The sequence below is a fragment of the Martes martes genome (genome assembly GCF_963455335.1).
Source record: "Martes martes genome assembly, chromosome: 2".
Taxonomy (NCBI): domain Eukaryota; kingdom Metazoa; phylum Chordata; class Mammalia; order Carnivora; family Mustelidae; genus Martes; species Martes martes.
This window is the reverse complement of record NC_137889.1, coordinates 88,933,873-88,956,991: the sequence shown is the minus strand read 5'-3', so window position 1 is coordinate 88,956,991 and position 23,119 is coordinate 88,933,873. Positions and strand designations below refer to the sequence as shown.

The window sequence follows — 23,119 nt, the reverse complement described above, 5'->3', positions numbered from 1 at the left end:
TAATCTAGTCCTTTCAATTATCTACCTCAGTACAAATTCTGCCTTTGGGAATTTAAGCATGCAGTGAAAAAGTGCAGTGATTTTTAAAATTCTCTAAATTTCTATATACAACTGTAACAGGAAAAAGACCTTATGAACATTAAGGATTCATCAGCCACTATTTTTCACATACTCTATTTTAAAAGTAGCCACCAGGAATCCTTTTAGGTACAATGCAGTAAGAATCAGAAATATTCCGTGTTCAAAATACTACAAATTGATCTCTGCAAATTGATTAGTTTTTCAAGGGACAAATTTTCAATATAAAGGTGAAGGGGGAAAAACACTACTCACAAAGAATAAGGCCACTGAGAAAGCAATTGTTTTTTTGGTGTTTTGTGTGTTTTTTTTTTTTTTTTTTTTTACTTTTTCTTTTAGAAGTGGCTGAGAAATGGACTCAGAAACGTCTTCAGTCACAGGAGCGCTGTTGCTCACGGATAGCGCGCATGCGCGTGCACACACACACACACACTCCAACACAGTCTGCATAGATCAGAACCTGTCCAAAGAAGACACGGCCTCCCAAACTGACAGGTGACTTGTACTGGGGAATGGTGGGGTAAAGGGGACAGAGAAGACCAAGTGAATAAGGGGGAAAGGACATTAAATAATCACAAAAACCTGATTCTGGTGTCCTGTTTCACACATGTTAAGAGATGGACACGATGCCACAACCCACCAGACAGTTACTGCTCGATTAACAAAAGGTTCTGTTGAATGGCTTTGCTTCAGAACATCAGTGAATGAAATCGGTCCATCAAGATCACATATCCGGTTCTCATGCTCAGATATATTCCTGCTGGACGTAACTCGCTGGCCTTCACCTAAACATGAGGTGCCAAACCTCTGAACTAGCTACCGATAAAAAAGAATAGGCTGGATAAGACACTGAAGGAACAGCTTCACATGGACAATTCATACGTGAAAAATCATCACCACTCCCATCCTCTACACATCCCTTTACGTATTGACCAAATCACCAAGTTCTTACGTTCCTCATACGGACTTTTGACCTCTTCATTATAAAGACGGCACTCCCTTCTTCATTAGTAGTATGAAAATGACAAACATTCTGGGTAGGAAACAAAATGTAAAGGGGCAGAATGGGATGGAGGGAGAGAAAAATGAACCAAGGGTAGTGATAACACTCACTCCTCAATTTTAATATATGTGCAAATTCTACTTCTAAAAGGGATATCAAGAATTGGCTTTTAAAAACACTGAACTCAAAATAATGCTTCCAATAACCTTCAAAGTTTCAATTAAAAAAATCTGTGCTTATGGTTATGTGGGAATTTTGACTGTGTTCTTTCCTTTTAGGTCATTCCCTATGAACCTGGTTTAATATCTCTAATACGGCAATAACAACATATGGGAAGGCCACAGTTCCTCTTCAATCCAATCAAATCTAGTTGATTGAGAACACTTTGGAGTGAAGGCATGCGGTGACAAATTTTTTTTTTAAGTCTAATTAACCACCCAAATCTCCACATCCTCTCAGGAAGTTAATTTACCCTAGACAATCAAGGGCTCAGAAAGTCTACTTTTGCTATAAATATAAAATAATCTGTAGCAGAAAAATATAGCCTCTCTAAGAAGTAGATTTCATTTTTGTTTGCTGACAAAATTGTGAGTTCGTTAGACAACATGAGTTACCACATAACTGTAGACCACAGATCAGCACCTCAAATTCCAGCTCTACTTAAAACAAAAATTAAAAAGCACTTTAGCCATCTGGTCAGGTATAAATGTTGGTTCCCTTCTTCCCCAAGGTAGAAAATTCAGAATATAGTCAATGGTGACTGCTTTTCACTGAAGCAGGGGGTAGGGACCACAGCGCCACATCCTCCATTGTGCATGCAAGCTCAAGATGGCTTCCCCATGAGCGGCAGCTCCTCCCTCCACTGCTCCAACTTATGCTCACTCCCAGCAATGACGGAGAAATCAGAACTGGGGTGAACGCATGGTACTCCAAGCAATGGGGGAGCGGGGACAGCGGGGGGCAGGGGTTGCCTTCAATTTCATAAATTGTGACAATACCTGGTATTATCAAAGCCACTGTTCACAGGCAGAAAGTGGGGTACAGTGGAGTCCTTCACAACTTAGCTTTATAGATGACCGTCAGAATTTACTAAACAAATATTTCCCCCAAAACTTAAAAAAGAAAAAAAATCATCCACAGAACCTACACCAAAATTCATTGTTTAAAAAATTTCCTTCTGCGACTAGACTAGGGTGGCTACTGAGACGACAGGAACGTGCTCTCAGAGCTGAAACTGCTTCTCCTCATTTCATCTGCCATTTGCATCCTGCTGGTTAAAAAAAGTACGGAAATGTTTCTAGACCACTCACACGCCCACTCAGTCTACATTGCACTTCTGTCCTTTAGTTAGGAAAGGCAAGATCATCTCTGAGGCCAGCCTCCTCCTTTCTGCTTCTGCATAACCACCATGTCCAACCAACGATCACATAAGTTCTTGAAAGTTTAAGTGGACAAATGTCCTGGCCATCTCATGGTGCTTCTCTTCTCGAGTTTGGTGTCTTGATGAGACAAACGTCTGAACTGTTTTTGAGGCTTTCAATGTGCAAAAAAGTCCCCAAGCCATCAAATCAACTTGGGCCTCCGTTAAGGTGTTTTGGTTGCTTGTTTTAGCCGCTGAAAACCCTGTCTTGTATAGTGCACCAGATCCATCAAACTGCTGTTGAGGGCCAAGGCACACACACTTGTGCTGAGCTGAGCAAAAAATTCTGCAAACAAAGCAAAACCAAAACCAAGTAAACACATTTGCACACACAGAAATAAAAATGGAAACATAAAAAGTCAACGTTCCAGCAACTATATCCCCACAATATTCTGTACACTTCATCACAGCAAAAAATCGCAGTCTCCTGTAATTCCTCGCTGGTTCTCCACGTCCCTCCACAACACTGGAATGTAAGCCCTGGGCTGGTTCTTGAGCTGAATCCATAATCCCTGGCATGGTGGCTTGTGCTGGAAAATACCCAATCTGCACTACTGAGTCAATGGATGGGTGAATCAAACAAAACCAAACCAAACCCCCAACATGTGAAGAGCATTAGTCTGCTAAGAAAGAAAGTAAAATTCTAGGAGGCAATGAGAAATACAAGTGGCTAACAGGTGGCAGGCCACTGCCTTCCCTACAGCCAGGAAAAAATCTGGAACTGCATTAATGGGGCAGTTACATATCAGCATTTACTTAGTGGTCGCCAGACTGACAGGGAGCAGTTCCTCTAACACCACACACTCTCCCATCTCCCGAACTTTCTCCAAGCTTTCTTCTTCTCAAAGAAGTCTCAGGAATGTTTTCTAGGCCATACTTCCTATACTGTTGCTAACCGTCTTTCTCAACAGATACTGAAAACAAACGTGCGACTCGGTATTTAGGTCACACGACCTCACGTACCAAGCTGGTCGTGCGCAGAGACAGCTGGTCCCTTCCCCTCTTCACCTGCCTCGCCCCTCCGCTAGCATGTCAGTTCAGGCTGACACAGTGACACCAGAACTTCTAGGGGGCAACCACTCCTAAGTTAACACGGAAGTCTGACTCCGCACCACAGAGCTCAAGAAAGAACTGCGGCTGGGTCACGAGGCAGAACGGAGGAGAGCAAATACCTACACACTCCCTTCTCTTCAGAACACGGAACATAAACTCCAAACCAACAACGTCCCTCCCTCCTGCTCCCCATGCCCCAGGAGTTACCACCACAGAGCCATTTACCTTTATTCTTTCTTGTAAGGACTTCAGCCTGCTCCCAAAGATCAAAGGCGGTAAGGACATGGGAAGTAATGGTGACATATGAAGATGTCATGTTTTGGATGGTGACAGGCATGCCGCTGCTCCCTATGCTGCCAGCACTTGGCTGGGACCCGACAGAGCCGGCAGGAGAAGGCATTGGAGAGAGAGGGGACGGTGTGCCTGTGCTTCTGGAAAGCAGGAGAAAGAAGAGAACTGGTCAGTCACCTAAACCTGCAGACTATGGATTACTTATCTCTGGGACTGCAGTCCAGTCATAAGAGTTCTGAGGGGTACTAGCCAAAACAATCACTTCCACAAGATCAGAGATGCCTTTCACCTTCAGTATTTGGGGGATTTATTTCAGGAAACACAAGATGGGGCCCATCAAACAGAGAATGTAACTGGGTGGAAGCAAGGTGTCCTTCGCTGGACACAGATCAGGAGGCACATTACGTTCCAAATATGCTCGTTCCATTTCCAGTCCACTCCCTCGGCCTGGAAGCCCTTCCTCCGCCCCGCCCCCCACCACTCAGTTTTAGCTTCCACCAAGACAACGCTTCCCCATGAAGACGGTTCTCATCTCCTACATCTTCATTCTCTCATCCAGTCAAACATGGACCGAGCACCCGCTCCACGCCTGGCACTCTTCTGGACCCCAGGGAGACAGCATGGCCTCCCTCTGGCCACCACCTGAACTGGTCTCTTCGCATTTACCTATTAACTTACCCACTGCACTTCTCACATCCCATTATACTCTTCTGCCTATTCCTTTTCCTTCCTTGAAGGCTGGGACCATTTCTTACGAATCTTGGCATTTCTGGCACTTAACACTGAGAGGAGGCTCTTCCTAAGCATCTACTGAACTGGTGCTTGGCCGAACCAAGGACAGGACGCCTCCGAGGAGACTGGGCAGGAGGCGCTGCGCCTCAGGGGCTGTGCTCTCCTTCCTGTTCTCCTTCTGGCTACCTACCTGCACGGGCCTTGACGGGCCTCAAGTGAGAAACATAAGGAAAACACTGAGACAGGAAAGGTCACGGAAAGATCAAAGTCAAGCAGCAGGAGCCTCATGATTGGGTCCATCTGCCCTTGGGGGCTGCAGGGACCCCAAGTGTTCCCCACAGAATATATACAGTGAAGGACTAGAGAGCAATCTCCACGAGGGCAGATTGTCTGCTTTGTTTACTGCTTTATCCCCTATGCCTAAAAAAAGGTTTGGTACAGAAAAGATGTTTGCTATAGACTGGTTGGGCAAATGGGGAAGGAGTTATCTAAAATAATGTAAATGACAATTTATTAACTTAGAATTAACATCTGAGGTGAGTGTCATGAAAATTTTCGGAGGTAAGAAGTTACTTCTCAGTCAGGACTTTTTTTTTTTTTTAAAGGCCATATGGGAATCTCTTCTTTTGAATGTGCTAGAAATGGGGCAGTCTTCTAGGTGATATTCTTAAAATAGCAAAACTTATAAGAACTGGGAACTTTTCAAGGAGTATAACCAGATTAAAAAAAAAAAAAAATACTAGGCAAGTACTACAGGGTAGAAAATTTTAACTTCATCTTATCAAACCTGCATAAAAATTCTGTTTTTCACCATCTTATGGCACAGATGGACACCTTCAGTTCACAAAAGAGGTGGGAGTTAGCGAGAGATAGTTTTCATTCTTAATAGTACTGTCATGGACCCTAGATAAGGGGATTTGGTCCTAGAAAGTTTTTATTTACTGAAATGCCAAGAGAACATGTCCTACAGACAGAGAAAAGACTTTGGCTCTAGTTGGCTCTGCCTCTATTTTGTGTTGTCAGGAGTATCTGGAGATCCTCAAAGCTCTAAAATTTTGACCTGAGATTCTCTGTAATTATCTTCTTATGCTACTGACTCAGCAGACTTGTACCCTTTCCTTGACTTGTAACCATTCCTCAAAGAGGTGGAAATACACTAATAATTTAAGTTTAAGGAGCAATTCAGCACACAGATGTAATACAATTTTTGGAAAGCCAAAGTCATACAAATGGCTGCAAAAGCAAGAGGTAAATAAAGAGATAACCTGATTCTGAGAATTATTTAAATTAGACTTTTCATTACCTTGCAATGCATGGAGAAGGCGCCTGGGCAACTTTGAAAAGACTGCTGAAGTGTTCGTTAAGAGCACGAGAATACTTTATTGCTATATCTTTTTTACAACGAAACATCGCCATGTTCAAAATGGACTGGCAACGCATGCTATGAACATAAACAGAAGTGAGAGTGAAGTATTACTTTTGTAGACACAAGTACCAGCACTACACAAAGCCATCTAACTTTTCAGTCTAAGGAACACACAGGGCTTTCCTCATCTACGTGAGGAAGAACGGCTTAAGACTCTTACTGTTCACACTATCCTCAAAAGGAAATCAGACATAAAGGGGTGCCCGGGTGGCTCAGTCACCCGAGCACCCCATTCTGGATTTTGGCTCAGGTCACAGCTTCAGAGTCCTGAGATCAAGCCCTAGGTTGGGCTCTGCGCTGGATGTGGAGCCTGCTTAAGGTATTCTCTCTCCCCTTCTCTCTGTCCCTCCCCGCAAAGTAAACATTGGTGGAAAAACACAAATACATAGAAATATCATTTAAGTCATGAGACCAAAGCATCTACTGAGTCAACAGTAAAATGGCGGTAGATGCCTTTCATAAAAAGTAACTATCAGTGGGATTAACCCCTTGACCGCACACTCTACTTCCTGGTATTGTTCTGCCTTTCACTATTCATTTCCATGTGAAGAAAACAAATTTCAAAAATTTTTTTTTGTAACAGCAAAAGATGCAAAACCAAATACCATTTAGACAAGTAAAAAAAAAAATGTACACACCATAAAACAGCAAATATTTTCTCTTGTGGAGCGGAGGCGTCTGAGAAGGATTTTAACGACATTATAAATCTATAGAAAAATGCAAAAGTACATCAGGTTAACCAAAGGCAGTTAGAAAAACCAAGGCACAAAGTCATCTTATTATGTTTGTCTTGGTTTTATGTTGATTTTCCTGAAGATGTGAAGACATGAAAACCACGCAGAAAAAAACCCCAGGCTTTAGAGCAGTAATTCAGGCCATTCAGCAAAGCAGGCAAAAACACGTCTCTTCTCTGCTTGTCTACCTGCTGGGAACCACGTAGACTCATGTCCTCAGAGTCCCCTGCCCAAACACAAGATAAAGAAGGGAGCTGACCCGGAGCTGCCAACACATCTGATAAGACAGCCGAACTGGAAAAACCCGCCTCTCCCTGAAAGGCCTGGCACTTCACAGTCCGCCTGGCAAAAGGACGGACCTGGACCGAGTCCCTCCGTTCCAGTACTTCAGCTAGGACACAACTTTCATTTCGGGCCCAAGAGATGGTCCTGGATCAGTAACTTTTTTTAAGGCTCTCCTTTATTAAGTCGTCCTCCTACTACATTTGAAAAGATTCCAACAATAAAGGCGAGGAGGGAGAAGCACGAAGGAAGATGGCAAAATGACGTGGCACTTACTTAATGAGGTCCACGCTTTCTGAGTACACCGAGTAAGCCGACTTGCACGCCGGGCTTTCCGACTCCATGGCAATCCCGCACTCAATAAGGGACAAGGCGGCCTCCAAGTACTTAAAAGCCTTCCCAACCTTGTCCGTCTGTAGAAGAACATGGTCAGCGTTAGGCCTCAGACAGACTTAACTGTTTAGTTTCTCAACGACATTCTTTATCTCAACTTCCCTCCACTGTCTTTGGTTAATTATGGCTAGGGAAAAGCCTGAGAATAACTCAAAATAATAACCAAAGCCTGTTGGCCCTGACCTGCTGCAAAATTTCCTTTAGCAAAAAAGTAGTAGGAAAAAGAAAACAATCTTACTAAGACTACTCTCTCAAAGTCTTAAACTACATAATCAAACCAAGGCAGTAAGCACGTCATTGTTACGAGTGTACAACTACCTACTATGTGATTCTCCTAAGAAACAGATTTCCTACGCACCTAGAATGATGCAGACACAAATTTCTTTGTATGTGTTGAAGTTTATCATATAAGCAATAGGAAACGTTATGGTTGAGGAGCATCTTAGGACTTCTGTCTAACAATAATTGTCTTCTGTATTTTAGAGCCAAACAGATTATCCAACCTCATGTGGAGGTCAGGGTTAAGTGTGCAAGGCTATCCCTGGGCCAGCGAGGTTAAAACTTCAGAGTCCCTTAAAGGACAAGGAGAAACATGGAGGAGAGCAAATCCTGGCAGTCACCTACTCCTGAAGGCGTGCAGCATCGTGGACACGGCCAGCTCCTCCGGGACACGGATGGCGCCTCCACCTTTCCTCTACACTTGCCATGTGCACCACGTGTTACAAGAGCAACCAATTCACTCGTATCCAAGTATGTAGTTTCTGCTAATGCTTTCAATTTGCTACACTCAAACAGAATTAAAATCAGCCAAGATGCAATTGGAGTATAAGGAGATGGTGACATATCGGCAAACAAAGACAGTGTGGGGCTGCTAATTTTTTAAAAAATAACATGGATCTGGGACGCCTGGGTGGCTCAGTTGGTTGGGCGGCTGCCTTCGGCTCGGGTCATGGTCCCCGCGTCCTGGGATCGAGTCCCGCATCGGGCTCCTTGCTCCGCGGGGAGCCTGCTTCTCCCTCTGCCACTCTGTCTGCCTGTGCTCGCTCTCTCTCTCTCTCTCTCTGACAAATAAATAAATAAAATCTTTAAAAAAAAAAAAAAAATAACATGGATCTAAAATATTTTTTCTAGAGAAAGCCTGGCTCAGAAAATCAGTAACAGTACGGAGGTTCCTCAAAAGTTAAAAATACAAACACCCTATGATCCAGCAGGTGCACTACTAGGTATTTACCTAAATTATACAAAAATACAGGTTCAAAGGGGCACACGCACCCCAACGTTTACAGCAGCATTAGCAACAAGAGCCAAACTACGGAGAGCACGCCCAGATGTCTGAATGGATAAAGATGTTGGGGGGAGTATGTGTGTGTGTGTGTGTGTGTGTGTGTTTGTGTGTGTAAACATATATATGTATATAAATGGAATATTACTCAGCCATCAAAAAGAATGAAATCTTGCCATTTACAGTGACGTGGATGGAGTCAGAGTGTATTATTTTAAGTGAAATAAGTCAATCAGAGAAAGACAAATACCGTATGATTTCACTCATGGGGAATTTAAGAAACCAAACAGATGAACATAGGGGAAGGGATGGAAAAATAAAAGAAGATAAAAACAGAGAGGGAGGCAAACCCTAAAACAGACTCTTGACTGTAGAGAACAAACTGAGGACTGCTGGAGGGAGTGGGTGGGAGATGGGCCTGATGGGTGATGGGCAATAAGTAGGACACTTGTGATCCAACACTGGGTGTTGTATGTAAGTGATGAATCAACAAATTCTACTCCTGAAATTAGTATTACACGAAATAGAAGAATAAAGAAAAATTAAGAAAAACTTGAAACATTAAGTATTATATTTAGTAAGTGCTGTCAACTTCTTGTTCTTGAAAAATATCATGTCTTCTATGTTTAATAAAAAGTGTTTTACATTTCAAAAAAAAGGGAAAAAGAAAATTAGTGACAAAGAATAAAGATCAAATTGGCACCCCCCCCCCCAACTAAACCAGCAGTACATGGCTTTTCTGGTTTGCTTCACTGGTCAGAGTATAACTCCTCAAATTTGTTTACTTAATGCCATCTCTTTCATGGAAATTCCAAGATTTATACTGGCCTCAGTTCATAAATGAAAGGAACTACAGTAAAAAGAACTATAGTAACTATATATAAGGTTACTATATAGTTACTATATATAGTAACTATAAAAAAAAGTATAGTAAAACAAAAAATTGCCAATATCCACTTCTTTGAGAAAAGTATTCTGTAAGGCTAACAATGACAACATTCCTATAATAGCTCCCTGGGTTGCTCTGGAGACGGTGTTCAAGCAGTTGTGTCCTCACTTCCCTACTTAACATTGAGTAACACAGAGAAAAAAATACATTCCTCTATGCTCAGAGGTGCACTTAACTATGTGGAACGCAAAAGGGACCGATGTGAGACCTCGTGCAAGTAAAGGAGAAGTATTATTTTTTTTATTTGACAGAGAGAGACAGGGAGAGAGCTTGACAGCACATGCAAGGAGGAGGAGCAGAGGGAGAAGTAGGATCCCCGCTGAGCAGGGAGCCCGATGTGGGACTTGATCCCGGGCCCCTGGGACCATGACCTGAACTGAAGAAAGATGCTCAACTGACTGAGCCACCCAGGTGCCCTCAAATAAAGAAGAATTAAAGAAGAATAAAGAGGCTGCCCATTCAGGTTTTTGTCCAAACCAGCGTATTTTCAGAGTGAAATGAGCTATTATTAGGTATTAAAATGAGATGCAACAAGGTATAAAGCAGGACTGAACTGGGCACACTGGGATATATGGGCAGCTTAGGCAGGGAGGAAGAAGAGGTACATCTGTATAAATTAATTTGTATATAAAGCAAAAACAAAGTTCCCTGGACTACTGTTTGAATCATGAAGGAATCCAGTGGCTGAAAGCGTGCAACGCAACGTCAACATAAGTTTTAGATAACCGGCTGACAAAGTACTGAGTATTTACTCTTTTGCAGACCTCAAAAGGTTCTTACAGTTCTGGCACCAACTTTGGGGAGTTCTGCCTCTGGAAGGCAGAGATGGGAAAAACACTGTCCTTTGGTGTAGACGTGGCCGTCTTCATCGTAATCCGGCCGTCCTAGGGTCCTGGGAACCAGGCCACTCTGGAGAGAGATCTACAGGTAGAGGCTTACCTCTGACCGACAGTGAGCATCCCCCACATTAAGGACTTGATAAACATCCCACCCTGACGATTAGGGGCTGGTAACAGGGTCTTGGTCCAGGCTTCCCCAGCCGGTCTGAGAGAGATGTCTGCCTACAGACTGCGGCCGAGAGCACAAGCCAGGACCTGGGTGGGCGGTGAGGGGGAGGGGGGGCACCCTGCTCTTCCCACAGTGGTACAAGGTTCAATAGATGGTATCTGCAGGGGCTGAGGCTCAGAGAAAACATTTAATAAATAAAAGCCCCTGAGTCTTAGATGTTTGAACATGACAAAGGGCCGGCATTATCTAATTATACTGCTACAGCAATGTAAGAGCACATTTAATTATGGATGCAATTAACAACAAAAGCACCACTTCCCAGAAAGTTCCAACAGCCACTGGGTAAAGAGAGCTCATTTTGTAAAAGCATGTTTACCAACACTGCAATCATTATTACCTTCATCTTAAAACTTTACCTAAGGGCACTTGTCTACTCTTCCCTCGGGTTATTATCTCAAGGGCTTGAAGACAATTTTGGACCAACAGACTACCTCAGCTTCCGAAATCTTTCAGGCTGAACACAAACTGATCGACTTTCAACAGCAAAACACGTCTCCCATATCCAAAGAACTGACTCAGAGGCAAGAGGAAGCCCTCGTGTATTAAATCAAACAGCACCAGGTAGATTTAACTTCCATTCATGTAGATACAAAACTTGTCACTAGGTACCCTGTATATTCGTCCACGTTCAGACTGAGTCAAAGCAAATAATTTCACTAAGAATCCATTACCCCTCGCTTGTTAAAACCCAATGATCCTGCTTTACTTTGTGGCCTCTGTTGGCCCTCCCCCTGGAGTTCAGTGATAGGGAATTCAATGAGACCGCAGAGATCTTATCAGAAAACATTCTACACCAAAGGGATGGAAGAGCCCAACTGACCATTAATTCTGCTTTCTGCTTCAACTTTTTGGCCTCCTTCATGTGAAAATCCGCTTGTTGTCTGAAAGAGAAGTAAAGACCAGGGGTGGGTCAAAGGAACCTGGAATTACTAGACTGGACAAGATGAATGAAGACTAAGCGGGTGAAAAAGGCTGGGAGGAGCCAGAGCAGAGGAGGGGGAAGCCGAGAAGGGGCAGAGGACACAGGAGGAAGGAGCAGCAGGAAAAGCCAGGGTCTTACCTGTCAAGCTTCACTGGAGGCTTCCCTGGTTTAGAGTTACCATTTGGCAAAGAAGGCACTAGAAAAGGATATGCAGTATCTCCAGAAGACCCCTAAAAAAAAAAAAAAAAATCATCATACAGGTCACACTACAACAGTTAAAACCACTGACCTAAATATACCACCCCTCTAAATTAGCCCAAAATAGTAGCTTAAAAAAAGAGGAAATCGAGCACTGTACAATTTAGCTTAGTAAAGCATTTCCTAGCTAGATTCAGCTGAAACTGTAGGTTCTGACTGTACGGAGGACCACAAAGATAAGAGACAAGAATGTCCAAACGCCAAGATAACCAACAAACCTAATCGTAATGTTTTCTCTTTGTCAACACGTACCCGCACCCCACCCCGACTGCCCTCGCAGGTTGGCAGGAAAAAAGGACCTTGTATTTGAGAAAGTGGCTACTTTTTTCCCATTACGACCAATAGCGTAAGTATTTGATACCAAGCATGCAAACCAAGAACTAAGCTGGGCAACATTTTTTTTTTTACTGCAAAACACCTGATAGGAAATTAACACAAAAATCTATTCCAATTTTTCACCCCTGAACCACTTTGTTAAGGAAGAATAAACGAGCCTCTAAACTTACATGGAATATTTACCATCTTTTTCACTCTAACAAGGAGAACTTTAAACACAAGTAACTCATTACTGCCTTATTAACACGCATGAAGAGTCCTGAAATACCATCACGAGGAACCTCTCTTATTTGGGAACTTAAAGCTGTACTGATGGATTCCACTCCGTAAGTTCCAGCTCCCCCCAACCCCAACTTACTTTGTGCTCCGGAAAGCTTCCAGATCCCTTTCCCTCTACTTTTCTGTGCTTGGAAGCAGAAGAGTCTTTGTGGCTGCCCTTGCTACTACTGGCACTTTGGGGAGGGTCCTGGCTGCAGGGGTCGGCTTCCCGCTTTGGCCTCTTTTGTGCAGGCTTGGCTGGCTTCTGGGAGGAGGAGGAGGAGGAGGAGGAGGAGGAGGAGGAGGAGGAGGAGGAGGAGGAGGAGGAGGATGACGCAGATGGGGGTGGAAGCGCTTCCTTCTTTGAGGGCTCAGAGGAGGGCCTGGATGTTCTGGAAGGAGACATCATGCAAAATTAACAGACAGAACACGAACCATGTAACTTAGTAGTTTAGTTGTAAGAGAAAATGGCTGCTGACACCAAAAATTAAGAAATCATAGAGCACGAAATCCATTCTTGTAGAAAGGCCAAATTTCAGGGACTTTGGGTACCTCTGAGATATCTAGACCAATCCATGAATAATGGATTAAGTTGTGTGGTTTGTCACTAAGCTCCCAGAGTCCACCAGAGATCCCAACTCTCCCAAGTTAGTCTTATTAGCTGCTCCCCAACCTGTACCTTTCTCTGACAAGCAGGCTAGCCCAGGTGCCACCTCCTCTCTCCTCCTCCATCCTCCCCTCCCCCAAATCTCTGTTGGCTCCCACCCAGTGACACTACGCACTTTCTTTTGCCAAGACATTTCATGAAACGATTTCTTGAATAAACCAGAGAATGAATAACAGTTATTTTTTTATATTCACAACTTCCTGGAACAACCCCCTGTCCTACGGCCACCTTTCTCCAAAGCGAGGGACTTAGGGAATAGGCCTGGGCACCCTCGGTAATCGCCTGAAGAAAGAGCACTGAGCCCAGGCTCCCAGGGTTCAACCGCTAGCTCCAACTGTCAAGAATCTAGTGACTGGGGACAAGTCATTTTCTTTCTCCGTGCCTCTGTTTCCAGTTCTGCAAAGTAGGGATAATAATAATAGCACGTTTCTTGTTTTTGTGAAAAATTCTTTTAGAAAGAAATTACTTCCACATGTTCAGGAAATTTTCTATAGTTAAAATGTCTTTGAGAAACCTAAGTTTGGGCTCAACAAATTGTGATTTTGCAAAAGGTCCTCATGGATAAAAGCAACATGAAACAGAGTGCATCACCAAAATGAGCCCAATGGTGTGCTGATCCACTCCTACCGCACAGGAGAAATGTTTTTGCCCGTCAAGACCCAGGAAGACTCGATCACCTGTCGGGGCTATTGCTAATCTCTATACTCACTTTATTTTAGAAGATTCTTTGTGGGAGGATGAAGATGATGACTGTGACTTGGTTTCTTTCTCCGGTCTGGCTTTCTTGCTATCATGGTCTTTCTCTGCTTCAGCCTATTAGTGTATTATAACAAAGTACACTGTTAAAACACAGATGTACGGACAAAACAGAAAAGACTACACAGCAAAGGTAAGGAGAGTCACTGGACTTTCGGCGACACCTATACGCACACAGCAAACTTCTAAGTACCTACACTGTGTGTGTTTCAGGGGCTGGAGGGAAGTAGACAATCAAGATTTGGTGAATTTGTACAGAGACAGATTTTCGCACAAGGAAGGAGTATTCTTCCCGCCCAGGGAAGGGAGGATGTCTATGTCTAAGTAAGAGCTGACAACAGGAAGAGTACATAATAGTTCTCAACATATCACTGACGTTTTTCTAAATAGAAAAGGATCAATAAAGCATGCATATTCACAGCAAGTGACAACGGATGATTTTGTGAGTAAGGACATCCCCCTTTCTTTCAAAATGACCATCCACTTATGCCCACTAATTTATTCTTTGTATAAAATTAGGAGTAGAGTACTTAAGGCTCACTTTTCGTCTAATGAAAAACAAGTATACTGTTGAGAAAGAAACGGTTACAAAACCCTCTGTGTCTGTATCTTACAGAGAGGACTAGAAAGACATACAACAAAAAATAGTTACTTTGGGATTCTTTTTTTTCTCCTCCACTGACACAACTGTCTTCCTTCCTTTTTAAGAGATTGTCTTTCTCTCTATACATATATGGGGACACGTTTCTACTTCTCAAAAAACTTGAAAAAATGAAGGATAAGTATAATTTTAATGAGGGAAGAGTACGAATTCTAATTCTAAGAGGAAGAATTCTAATTCTACAGAGAGTCACATACCTCAGAAACATCTGTCTGCACCAATTAAAATGCAAGCTAAACACACGCAATGATTAAGAGAACAAAGAACTCTTCCCAGCAGAAGTCTTTCTCCCTGGTCAACAAGCAGACCAGGCTCACGCAGACTCAGTGACTTCACAGCGGCTTCCTTCCCACGGGTCTGGGCTCACAGAAGCACTCCATGGGAAGAACAGCAAGTGACAATAAAGTGATTGCTGGGAGTCCTTCAATTAATTCTGATGCTCATTTAGAACTAAACTCCTCCAACTGTCAGTTCACCAAGAGAGAAATCTGGGACACCACCCAGTCAATCTAGGACAATCCCTAAAAAACCTGAAATCCTCTGTTAAACCCTTAGAGGAAAGAAAACATTCTTCACGTTAACTGATTGTGAGAGGCCACGATTTTCACCACTGTCTCTCCCTCATTACCTGAATTTCTCCAAGAAAAATGAATAAATTAAGACAGGCAGAGCTTACTAATAAGCAGCTTGGCCCCACTCAAAGGAAAGGGACTGGGAAAACCATGCCCCTGCCCCACCAGATATTCTGCAGACAAATGTGCCAGAGTGCGCCTGTCCATTCAGCCCTTCAGATCTCCTCTAGAAAAACGTTTTATCTCTTGTGTCAAAATGTATCATTCAAGGTGGCTTACAAAGGTACAGGTTCCTTGGTGTGTGCACAGGTGAGACTAGGAAGAAGGGAAAATGTGGGGAGAGAAGAGAAATGAAATGCAAGGGAAGCCTTTCGCCTCCTCCAGGCTGATTCTGCATGGCCTGCACATGGCCGCCAGCCGCCAGATGGCATCTAGACAGAACTTGGACATGGCTGGTCCAAACTGACTAAGCTCAAAGACTTGGTGCGCAAATGGGAAATGCAATTATTTTTATATTGATTAAATGCTGAAGTGGTGATGTTTTAGTTATACTGGATTAAATAAAAATTTAAAAATTATTTTCACTGTTTTTTTGCCTTTTTGTATTTTTAAATGTGGTTACTAGAAAATTTAAAATCAGATATACGGTGTACTTTGTATTCCTAGGAGACAGTGCTGTGCTACAGTTTTCTAGAGGTGATCTGCAAACTGGGCTCTGAACTTTCGATTAGCAACGCAAAAGAGGAATTAAAAAATGTACAGGTTAGGGGCACCTGGCTGGCTCAGTTGTTTAAGTGTCCAACTCTTGATTTCAGCTCAGGTCATGATCTTGGGGCTGCAGGATCGAGCCCCAGTGCTGGGCTCTGTGCTCAGCAGGGAGTCTGCTTGAAATTCTCTCCCTCTGCCCCTCCCCTTGCTCTAACAAAATAAATAACTTACAGATTAGATAACAACAAACCAGTTGCTCAGAAATATAACCATGTATAACAGAAGACTGGAGAAAAAACACCCTGGGGGACCCTAGTAAGGAGAGAATGTGACGTAAATAAACAGGCACGTCTTAAAGGCATAGCTGAGCGAGGAAAGGGAATTTCACACAGCTGTTTCTCTCATGGCCTTCAGCAAGGAAGTCAGGGGCCAGCAGCAGAATTCTGGAACACAATTCAGAAGAAATGAAAGGCGCTGGCACATGCCAGGAGAAGCCTCCTGGGGTTCCACACAGCACACAGATGCCCATCCAACGATTTGTAATGGTGACCCTTGAGAGATCATTAAGTCCGGCAGAGAAGAGAGAGTAAACTGGAAATGACTGGGTTAAGATAGAAACTTACTATTCTCCTTGTCAGTTAAGAACCTACTGTGCCCAAGAACGTCTGCCACTGGGCAAGCCCACTGAATTCCCCTCTGTTTTAGATTAAGGGCTGGGAAGCTGGCCCAGCAACCAGTGCAAGAAGATGGGGGATTTCTCTCTGGGCAAAGTCACAGATTCGCTGAGCTATCCAGACAGACATTAACTTGTCGATGTGGTAGTTAGCAATATATACTTTTTCCAGTGGAAGGTAATTAATGACACACAGGATAAGTCCCCACGGGAAAACTAGGCATAAACTGTCCACAAAGTTACTTCCTCAAAGGTTACTTCCTTAAAAAAAAAACACACAAAAAACAAAAAACCCCACCAAACCCCAGAGGTGGAATGAGAGTTCATTTTTGTCTATCTTCACACTGCTTAGGGCATGCTGGTTAGGACCATAAACCAAAGTGGCAGGCCTTAGACATCACACATGAGTATAAGCCTGTCACAGGGAGTCAGCCCTCATGAAATGGACACACCCCTGGCTTGTACCAATCGGTTACTTAAGAGAACAGCCACAAAATCCCCAAGAAATCACCAAACACGAACGCTGACACTAACACGAAACGCCCGTGTTGGCACTGACTGGAGTACTATGCTCGCGGCAATGACAGGCAGTGCTGACAAACCATCATATTCTGTAAGCTGGTAGAAAGTAAGCCATTAAACCCAATGAGCAACATTCCCCTCGTGATGGGCCTTGCCTGCCTGACCTCAAGCCTGTGGGCCTAAGGTCAGGGTCTCTGTACACTGTGCACTTGAAATCCTGTCATCTGCTGTCTGGAACAGTCACAGAGGCTTCCCTGGAGTAAGCATTTGTGAAGTGGCACAGAAAGTAAGGTGAGTGGCTGAGGTCCCCAGGAGCAGGCCCGGTGCTACAACTCTAAGTGGCTGGATTTAGGAAAGGGCCCTGAAATAGCACACCAAGCAGTACTGAGCAGCGAGAAATGCAGTCTTGAATTCCGAGGCTGAAAAGCAGGAGGCAAGGTGTTCTTCAGATGTTTCTGGGACAAGCAGCCTTTTGAAGATGAGACGAGAGTGATGTACTCTCTCTTCAAGAGGAAAAAGAAGTCTCCTGCGCCCTGTGGGTTAGCCACAGACCAAGCCCCATTCCAGGGAACCCTGTGTCTGCTCTGGGCTTTGGGCTTCCCTTTCTCTAGAGGGACAAGCATATCGACAGCACCTGCATCTGCAACAAAAGGAGGCTGGGGGCTGGCGACTGGTTCCTAACTGACTTGTTTGCTTTTCTTAACCTGTGGGTCAGGCGGCCAAGGATTACCTGCCTAAGTCTGCCCCACCCACGGTCGCAGTCAAGTCCCAAGACCATAAAAGGAAGAACTGGGGCTGAGCTGCGGCTGTGCTGGGCCGGGTTGGCTGCCAAAGGAGAGCTCCTGCAGGGCAGCCGCAGGCCTGCCCCAGCATCTGGCTCACGGTCCAAGGACCCACAGGTAGCAAAGGGAAAGCGAATGCAGCTTTTCGAAAATGGACACTCATTTTAGGCCACAGAGTTTCTACCAGGAGCTTAGCTACAACAGAGCCAAGGAGCACCTGAAAGGGAAACGGATGTAGAAGATAGAGGGGTGTGGGGGTGGGGACGCAGCACACTGGAGTGGCAGGAATGGGGGCAACAGAGGGACTGAGCCAGGATGACACTCTGTCAGAGTCAGTATACCACCAATCTCAAACCTCTCTCCAACAATCCCAAGGAGACACCTGACCACAAAAAAAAAAAGAAAGAAACCAACCATTGCGTGTGAAAAGAGAAGAACATCACTGGACCACAGGAGCCAGTGCGAGCTCCAGACCTACTTTTGCTAAGCAGCCAAGTGATGTTAGTTAGAGCCTTCCAGGATCCCGTTTAGAAAAGGGAACAGCTGAACTAGTGACCTGTAGGATCTTAGCGCTCAAAACTCTAAGACCGCTGTCTCCCTCATGGAAGCAAGTGGTCTTGGTAACACCTGGGGACAGGAAAAGTGGACAAGCAGCCTTCTGGGAAACTCGGGATTTGCCTCTGCAGGAGGATCACTAAGACAATGACACAGTGGACATCAGGTCCAATTAGCACCAAGAATGAGGGCAGGGATTAAGAAGACAGATTACAGTCACTGGGATAAATACTACAGAAAAGGAAAAATAATGCGCTTTCCCCCTTCTTCTTGGTGAGGAAATACACAAGCATAAGATCGGTTCAAAACAGCCTCAGCAGCGGTGTCTGAGTGGCTCACTCGTTAAGCATCTTGCCTCGGGCTCAGGTCACGATTCCGGAGTCCTGGGATAGAGCCCTGCATCAGGAAGCCTGCTTCTCCCTCTCCCACCCCCCTGCTTGTGTTCCCTCGCTCACTGTGTCTCTCTCTGTCAAATAAATAAATAAAATCTTTAAATAAATAAATAAATACATACATACATAAAATACAACCTAGGCTACCACCTCATATAGTTATGATGCTCTTCTTAGGGCAATTAACAAGGCATGAAGAAATCAGACATCAATGACTTTAGGAAACTGTAAGGCATGACTTTTCAAACCCTTGATTTTGAAGAAGACTAATGGGAAATGTTGGTCTGAATAAGCCATCAAGGAAAGACAGTCAGATCTTGGATAGAAGGAAGGGACTGAACAATCTGCAAGCAATAGAAACACAGTTTCCCACGACATCCCAGAACTTCCTTTTCCCGTTCCCCAAAACTGACATAAATGATAGCCCTGAAATGTTACTTCCAAAAATGCCAAAGCTTCCTGGTCAGAGAAGCAGTTATTTTGAAAAATGAAAAGGCAGACTATTCTGAATGAATATACCTCCTTGTTCAGATATCTGTCTACACAATGGTTAGGACAGTCTGGCATTTTATTTGAGAGGGATCCAGACGACTGAAATTAAATGAGATATTACAGGCACGCCTGGGCGGCTCAGACGGTAAAGCGTCTGCCTTCAGCTCAAGTCATGACCTCAGGGTCCTGTGAGATCAATTACTTTATCCGGATCCTTGCTCAGTGGGGAGCCTGCTTCAACTTCTGCCTCCCGTTCCCCCTGCTTGTGCTCTCTCTTGCTCTTTCTCTGTCAAATAAAATCTTTAAAAAAAAGAGAGAGTGAGAGAGAGATCTACAAAATGCCTAGAACACTTAACCCGCACACGGAGCGCCATGCATGTTAGGCATACTGTTAGAATGCTCTCGACGGCACTGGGCTGACTGTGTTTATTCTACTGTACCTCTCAACTTCCATTTGTCCTCACGGCCTGGGAAACGTAAGCATGGTTTACAAACTATAGAAATGAAAACACAAGTTGTATTTGAAGTTCTAAACTGTAAGCTAGATGAAGAAATTTGTGGTTTCTGTCGGGAGCACTACGTCACGTCAAGCCTGTTTTCTCCCACAGTTTTCTCCATTTTTCGTCATGAACTGCCCCCTGCCCAGTCCTTTAAAGGAGTAAATACTTTTCTGCATGAGCCATGTCTGACAGCTTCATCAGAGCTGCTGTCACCCATCATTACGTCCTTAGGGTGATCTTTTGCTTTTAAGTCTAAAGTGGCTTCAAGGATCTGTTAACCTCCCCAAAATCTGTGCTACATTTTGCACCACGAAAGGAAGACACAGGATTTAAGCGAAAAACTAAAGTTCAGGGACGGCAGGGGGAGTGCCTGGCTGCCTCAGTCAGTACAGCATGTGACTCAGTCTCACGGTGATGAGTTTGAACCCCATGATGGGCATGGAGTCTACTGAAAAATCAAAAAAGAAAATAGAGAACAAAAACAAAATTTCACTAATGTGAAGGATCAGGCACATTCTTTAACTGCTCAGAGAGTTTTCTAGTGTTCACACTCAAAATGAAAGCAACGAACGAACCTTCACCATCCACATTTGTGGCAAAGCGCTTAGGCTTGAACAGAGAACAGCCCTGCCTGCCTCGGGACCCAGGCACACATACTGGGGGAGGCAGCTGCTCTGTGGGAAGGCCCGAACAGTGGGAGTCAGGACCCCGACAGGAAACGGGGGAGCCCACCCACTCCGGGAAGGAGCTCAGGTTCATACTCCCAATATTCATAATACCTGGAACCCAGCAGAATAAAACCAAAAGACCATGATTCTCTGATCATGAAATAAGTACACAGTTGGATTATTTTCAAATCAATTTATCAGACAGCTTCTAACTAGTGACATACTTTAGGCAAGGAATTCCTCACTACCTAGATCCATGATGTTGAAGGAGCCCACCGGAGGAACCTCTTCGTCCAAAGAACTAGCTTCGTACAATTCCAGCCCTGCTGTACGGCTCTGCTCCAGCAGTTCCCAGCTCCCCAGACATCAGGATTCAGAAAACACCAATGGAGGGGGCAAGGGAGGGGGTGCAAACCCTGCCAGCGGCCATAAAGGCTCCCGGGGTGACCATCATGGGTAGCCAGGGTCTGGAACAGACCAGTCTTGGTTCAGACCCCAATCCTGTCGGTATCACAACGGAGGGGCAAACAGTTCCCAGGGGCAGATCTCTCTGCTGCCTGCCAAAGCATTCAAGAAAGCATCTATCTGACTCAGCTGAGAGTCGTTATTTCTCCATCCTCTCGACAGAGAGCTAAGTGAGCTACCCTAGTGGAGCAAGGCCAAGGGCTGGGAACGGCTCTTTAGAGGACACGACTCACATACTCAACAGGGAGAGCTGAGACTTCCATTCCAGAGCTGCAAGCAATGCTTCTAGATCTGCACTGGGGTATGGACTGGGCTGAGAACTGTCTATGGAAGCCTCCAATTTCTAACATTCCCAGTTAGTACGTATTTTAGAAGCAAATACTTTGCCCCACTCCAGCTAGTGCAGAAGGCTCACTAGAGACTAGGTACGACCATGACGGCTGGGGGATGAGTGATAAAAAGATATCCCAGGAGGAAGGGGAGGTGGTAAAGGAGTGCCTTCTTTAAAAATATTAATTTTAGAGCAAGCGAGCAAGAGAGAGCATGCACAGGGGGAGGGGCAGAGGGAGAGAATCTTCAAGCAGACTCCCCGCTGAGCATGAAGTCTGATGCAGGGCTTGATCCCATGACCCACGACATCATGATCTAAGCCAAAACCAAGAGTAAGAGGCTTAACCGGCTGAGCCACCAGGTACCTCCAAGGAGACTACTTTTGAATCTTTCTTGGGAATATGAGACGTAGGAACCTTTTTCCTAGAAGGGCCCATCACAATTTCATCCATAAAGTTTTACACTTTTAACACACACCCAGACCGTCTTAAAAGTTATCCAACATGGGAATATGCCCTCTTCTGGCTGGAACAGCACTGATCAGAACTGGATCCCACCCAGCTTGAGTTGTCGGCTGCAGTTACGGTGGTAATACACACCCTCACGTCTCATTCAACAAGCTTCTGGAAAAAACAGTCGCCCTTTGCTATTTGATAAAGTCATGTTATATTTTTAACCTAGTGGAGTAATTGGTCGAATCACAGACAGGACAGCAGGCTTCATGATCTTTCTGTCCTTTGTTATTCTTAGCTCAACTTCCAGGACTGAGTAAGAAGTTTTTTTGTGTACTTATAAGAGTGTTAAAAAAATTTTTCACCCTTGCCAGCAGGAAAAGAGTTGGCTCTTCTTGCACCTTTCACTCCGAATCTTGAACAAATTTGGATGAATGCCACTGGGGGAAAAAGTCACTTATCTTTTGCCATGAAGCACCAGCAACAGTGTATCAGGAGCTCAGTGATTCAAGATCTAGGAAGGAAGGAAGGAGTCTGTCCAAAACAGTGGTGTGTCCAAGTTAACTCTGGATCTTAAGTGGTGTATGAATGGTTTTTGTTTTTTTAAAGATTTTATTTATTTATTTGACAGAGAGAGAAAGAGAGAACATAAACAGGGAGAGCGGAAGAGGGAGAAGCAGACTCCCCGATGACCAGGGAGCCTGAGGTGGAGCTCAATCCCAGGACCCTAGGGATCATGACCTGAGCCAAAGGCAGACACTTAACCAACTGAGCCACCCAGGTGCCCCTTGAATGTTTCCCTTTCCCCATTTTGTTTGTTCCTTAAATGAAATTTCCAAAAATTGTGATAACAAAATGACAGATTTTTCAATACCTCATAATATACCATTATCAGTCCTGTTATTACTCCACAAGGTATCCTAACCATATGTTTAATAGCTCTATAACTTTTTTTTATAATGTTCTGCTTATGAATAAAAGCCTTTTATAGAGGTCACAAATTCTAAATCTGGTAGTTTCAAATTAATGAGGTGCTAGGCATCCATGAGTTAAAACACAGATGTAGTACAGGTATTAAAATGGATCAGACCACAGGAGTAAAACTGGCATATAGCAGTTCCTTCAGTAATTCAGAACACTGATTAACATTTCAGTTCATGTAAGATATTAATTTCTAGGGCAAAACTTAATAATGGGTTGGATGGTAAATACCAATGTTATCATAAAAAATAAAAGTGTACCCCAAAATGCTACATTATCCTTTAACAAGATATCCTTTTCCATGCCTGCCTCACTTTTTCTCAAACTAGCAAAACTGCTGAAGGGATCTAGCATTTGCTACTGCTTGGTGGCAAAGTGGGAAGCCTGTAGGTCCACAGTGACAGGGTCATTCTGGTGTAGGAGCAAAGGCTACGTGAGATCAGAGCAAAGATTTCCCT

General features: G+C 44.1%; 1 protein-coding gene across 1 annotated transcript in view; it reads right to left on the bottom strand.

The window, feature by feature from the left end:
• Positions 1-382: 382 nt before the first annotated feature.
• The window catches only part of AFF1 (ALF transcription elongation factor 1), a 201,351-nt gene continuing 178,614 nt past the window's right edge, over positions 383-23,119 (bottom strand). Inside the window, exons 13-21 of the mRNA XM_080797454.1 lie at positions 13,862-13,965; positions 12,586-12,877; positions 11,772-11,863; positions 11,532-11,592; positions 7,296-7,432; positions 6,642-6,710; positions 5,881-6,018; positions 3,780-3,985; positions 383-2,787 (exon numbers count right to left, since the gene is read on the bottom strand). Coding sequence (XP_080653580.1) covers positions 2,666-2,787; positions 3,780-3,985; positions 5,881-6,018; positions 6,642-6,710; positions 7,296-7,432; positions 11,532-11,592; positions 11,772-11,863; positions 12,586-12,877; positions 13,862-13,965 — 1,221 coding nt within the window. The 3' untranslated portion in view covers positions 383-2,665. The remainder of the gene's footprint in view (positions 2,788-3,779; positions 3,986-5,880; positions 6,019-6,641; positions 6,711-7,295; positions 7,433-11,531; positions 11,593-11,771; positions 11,864-12,585; positions 12,878-13,861; positions 13,966-23,119) is intronic.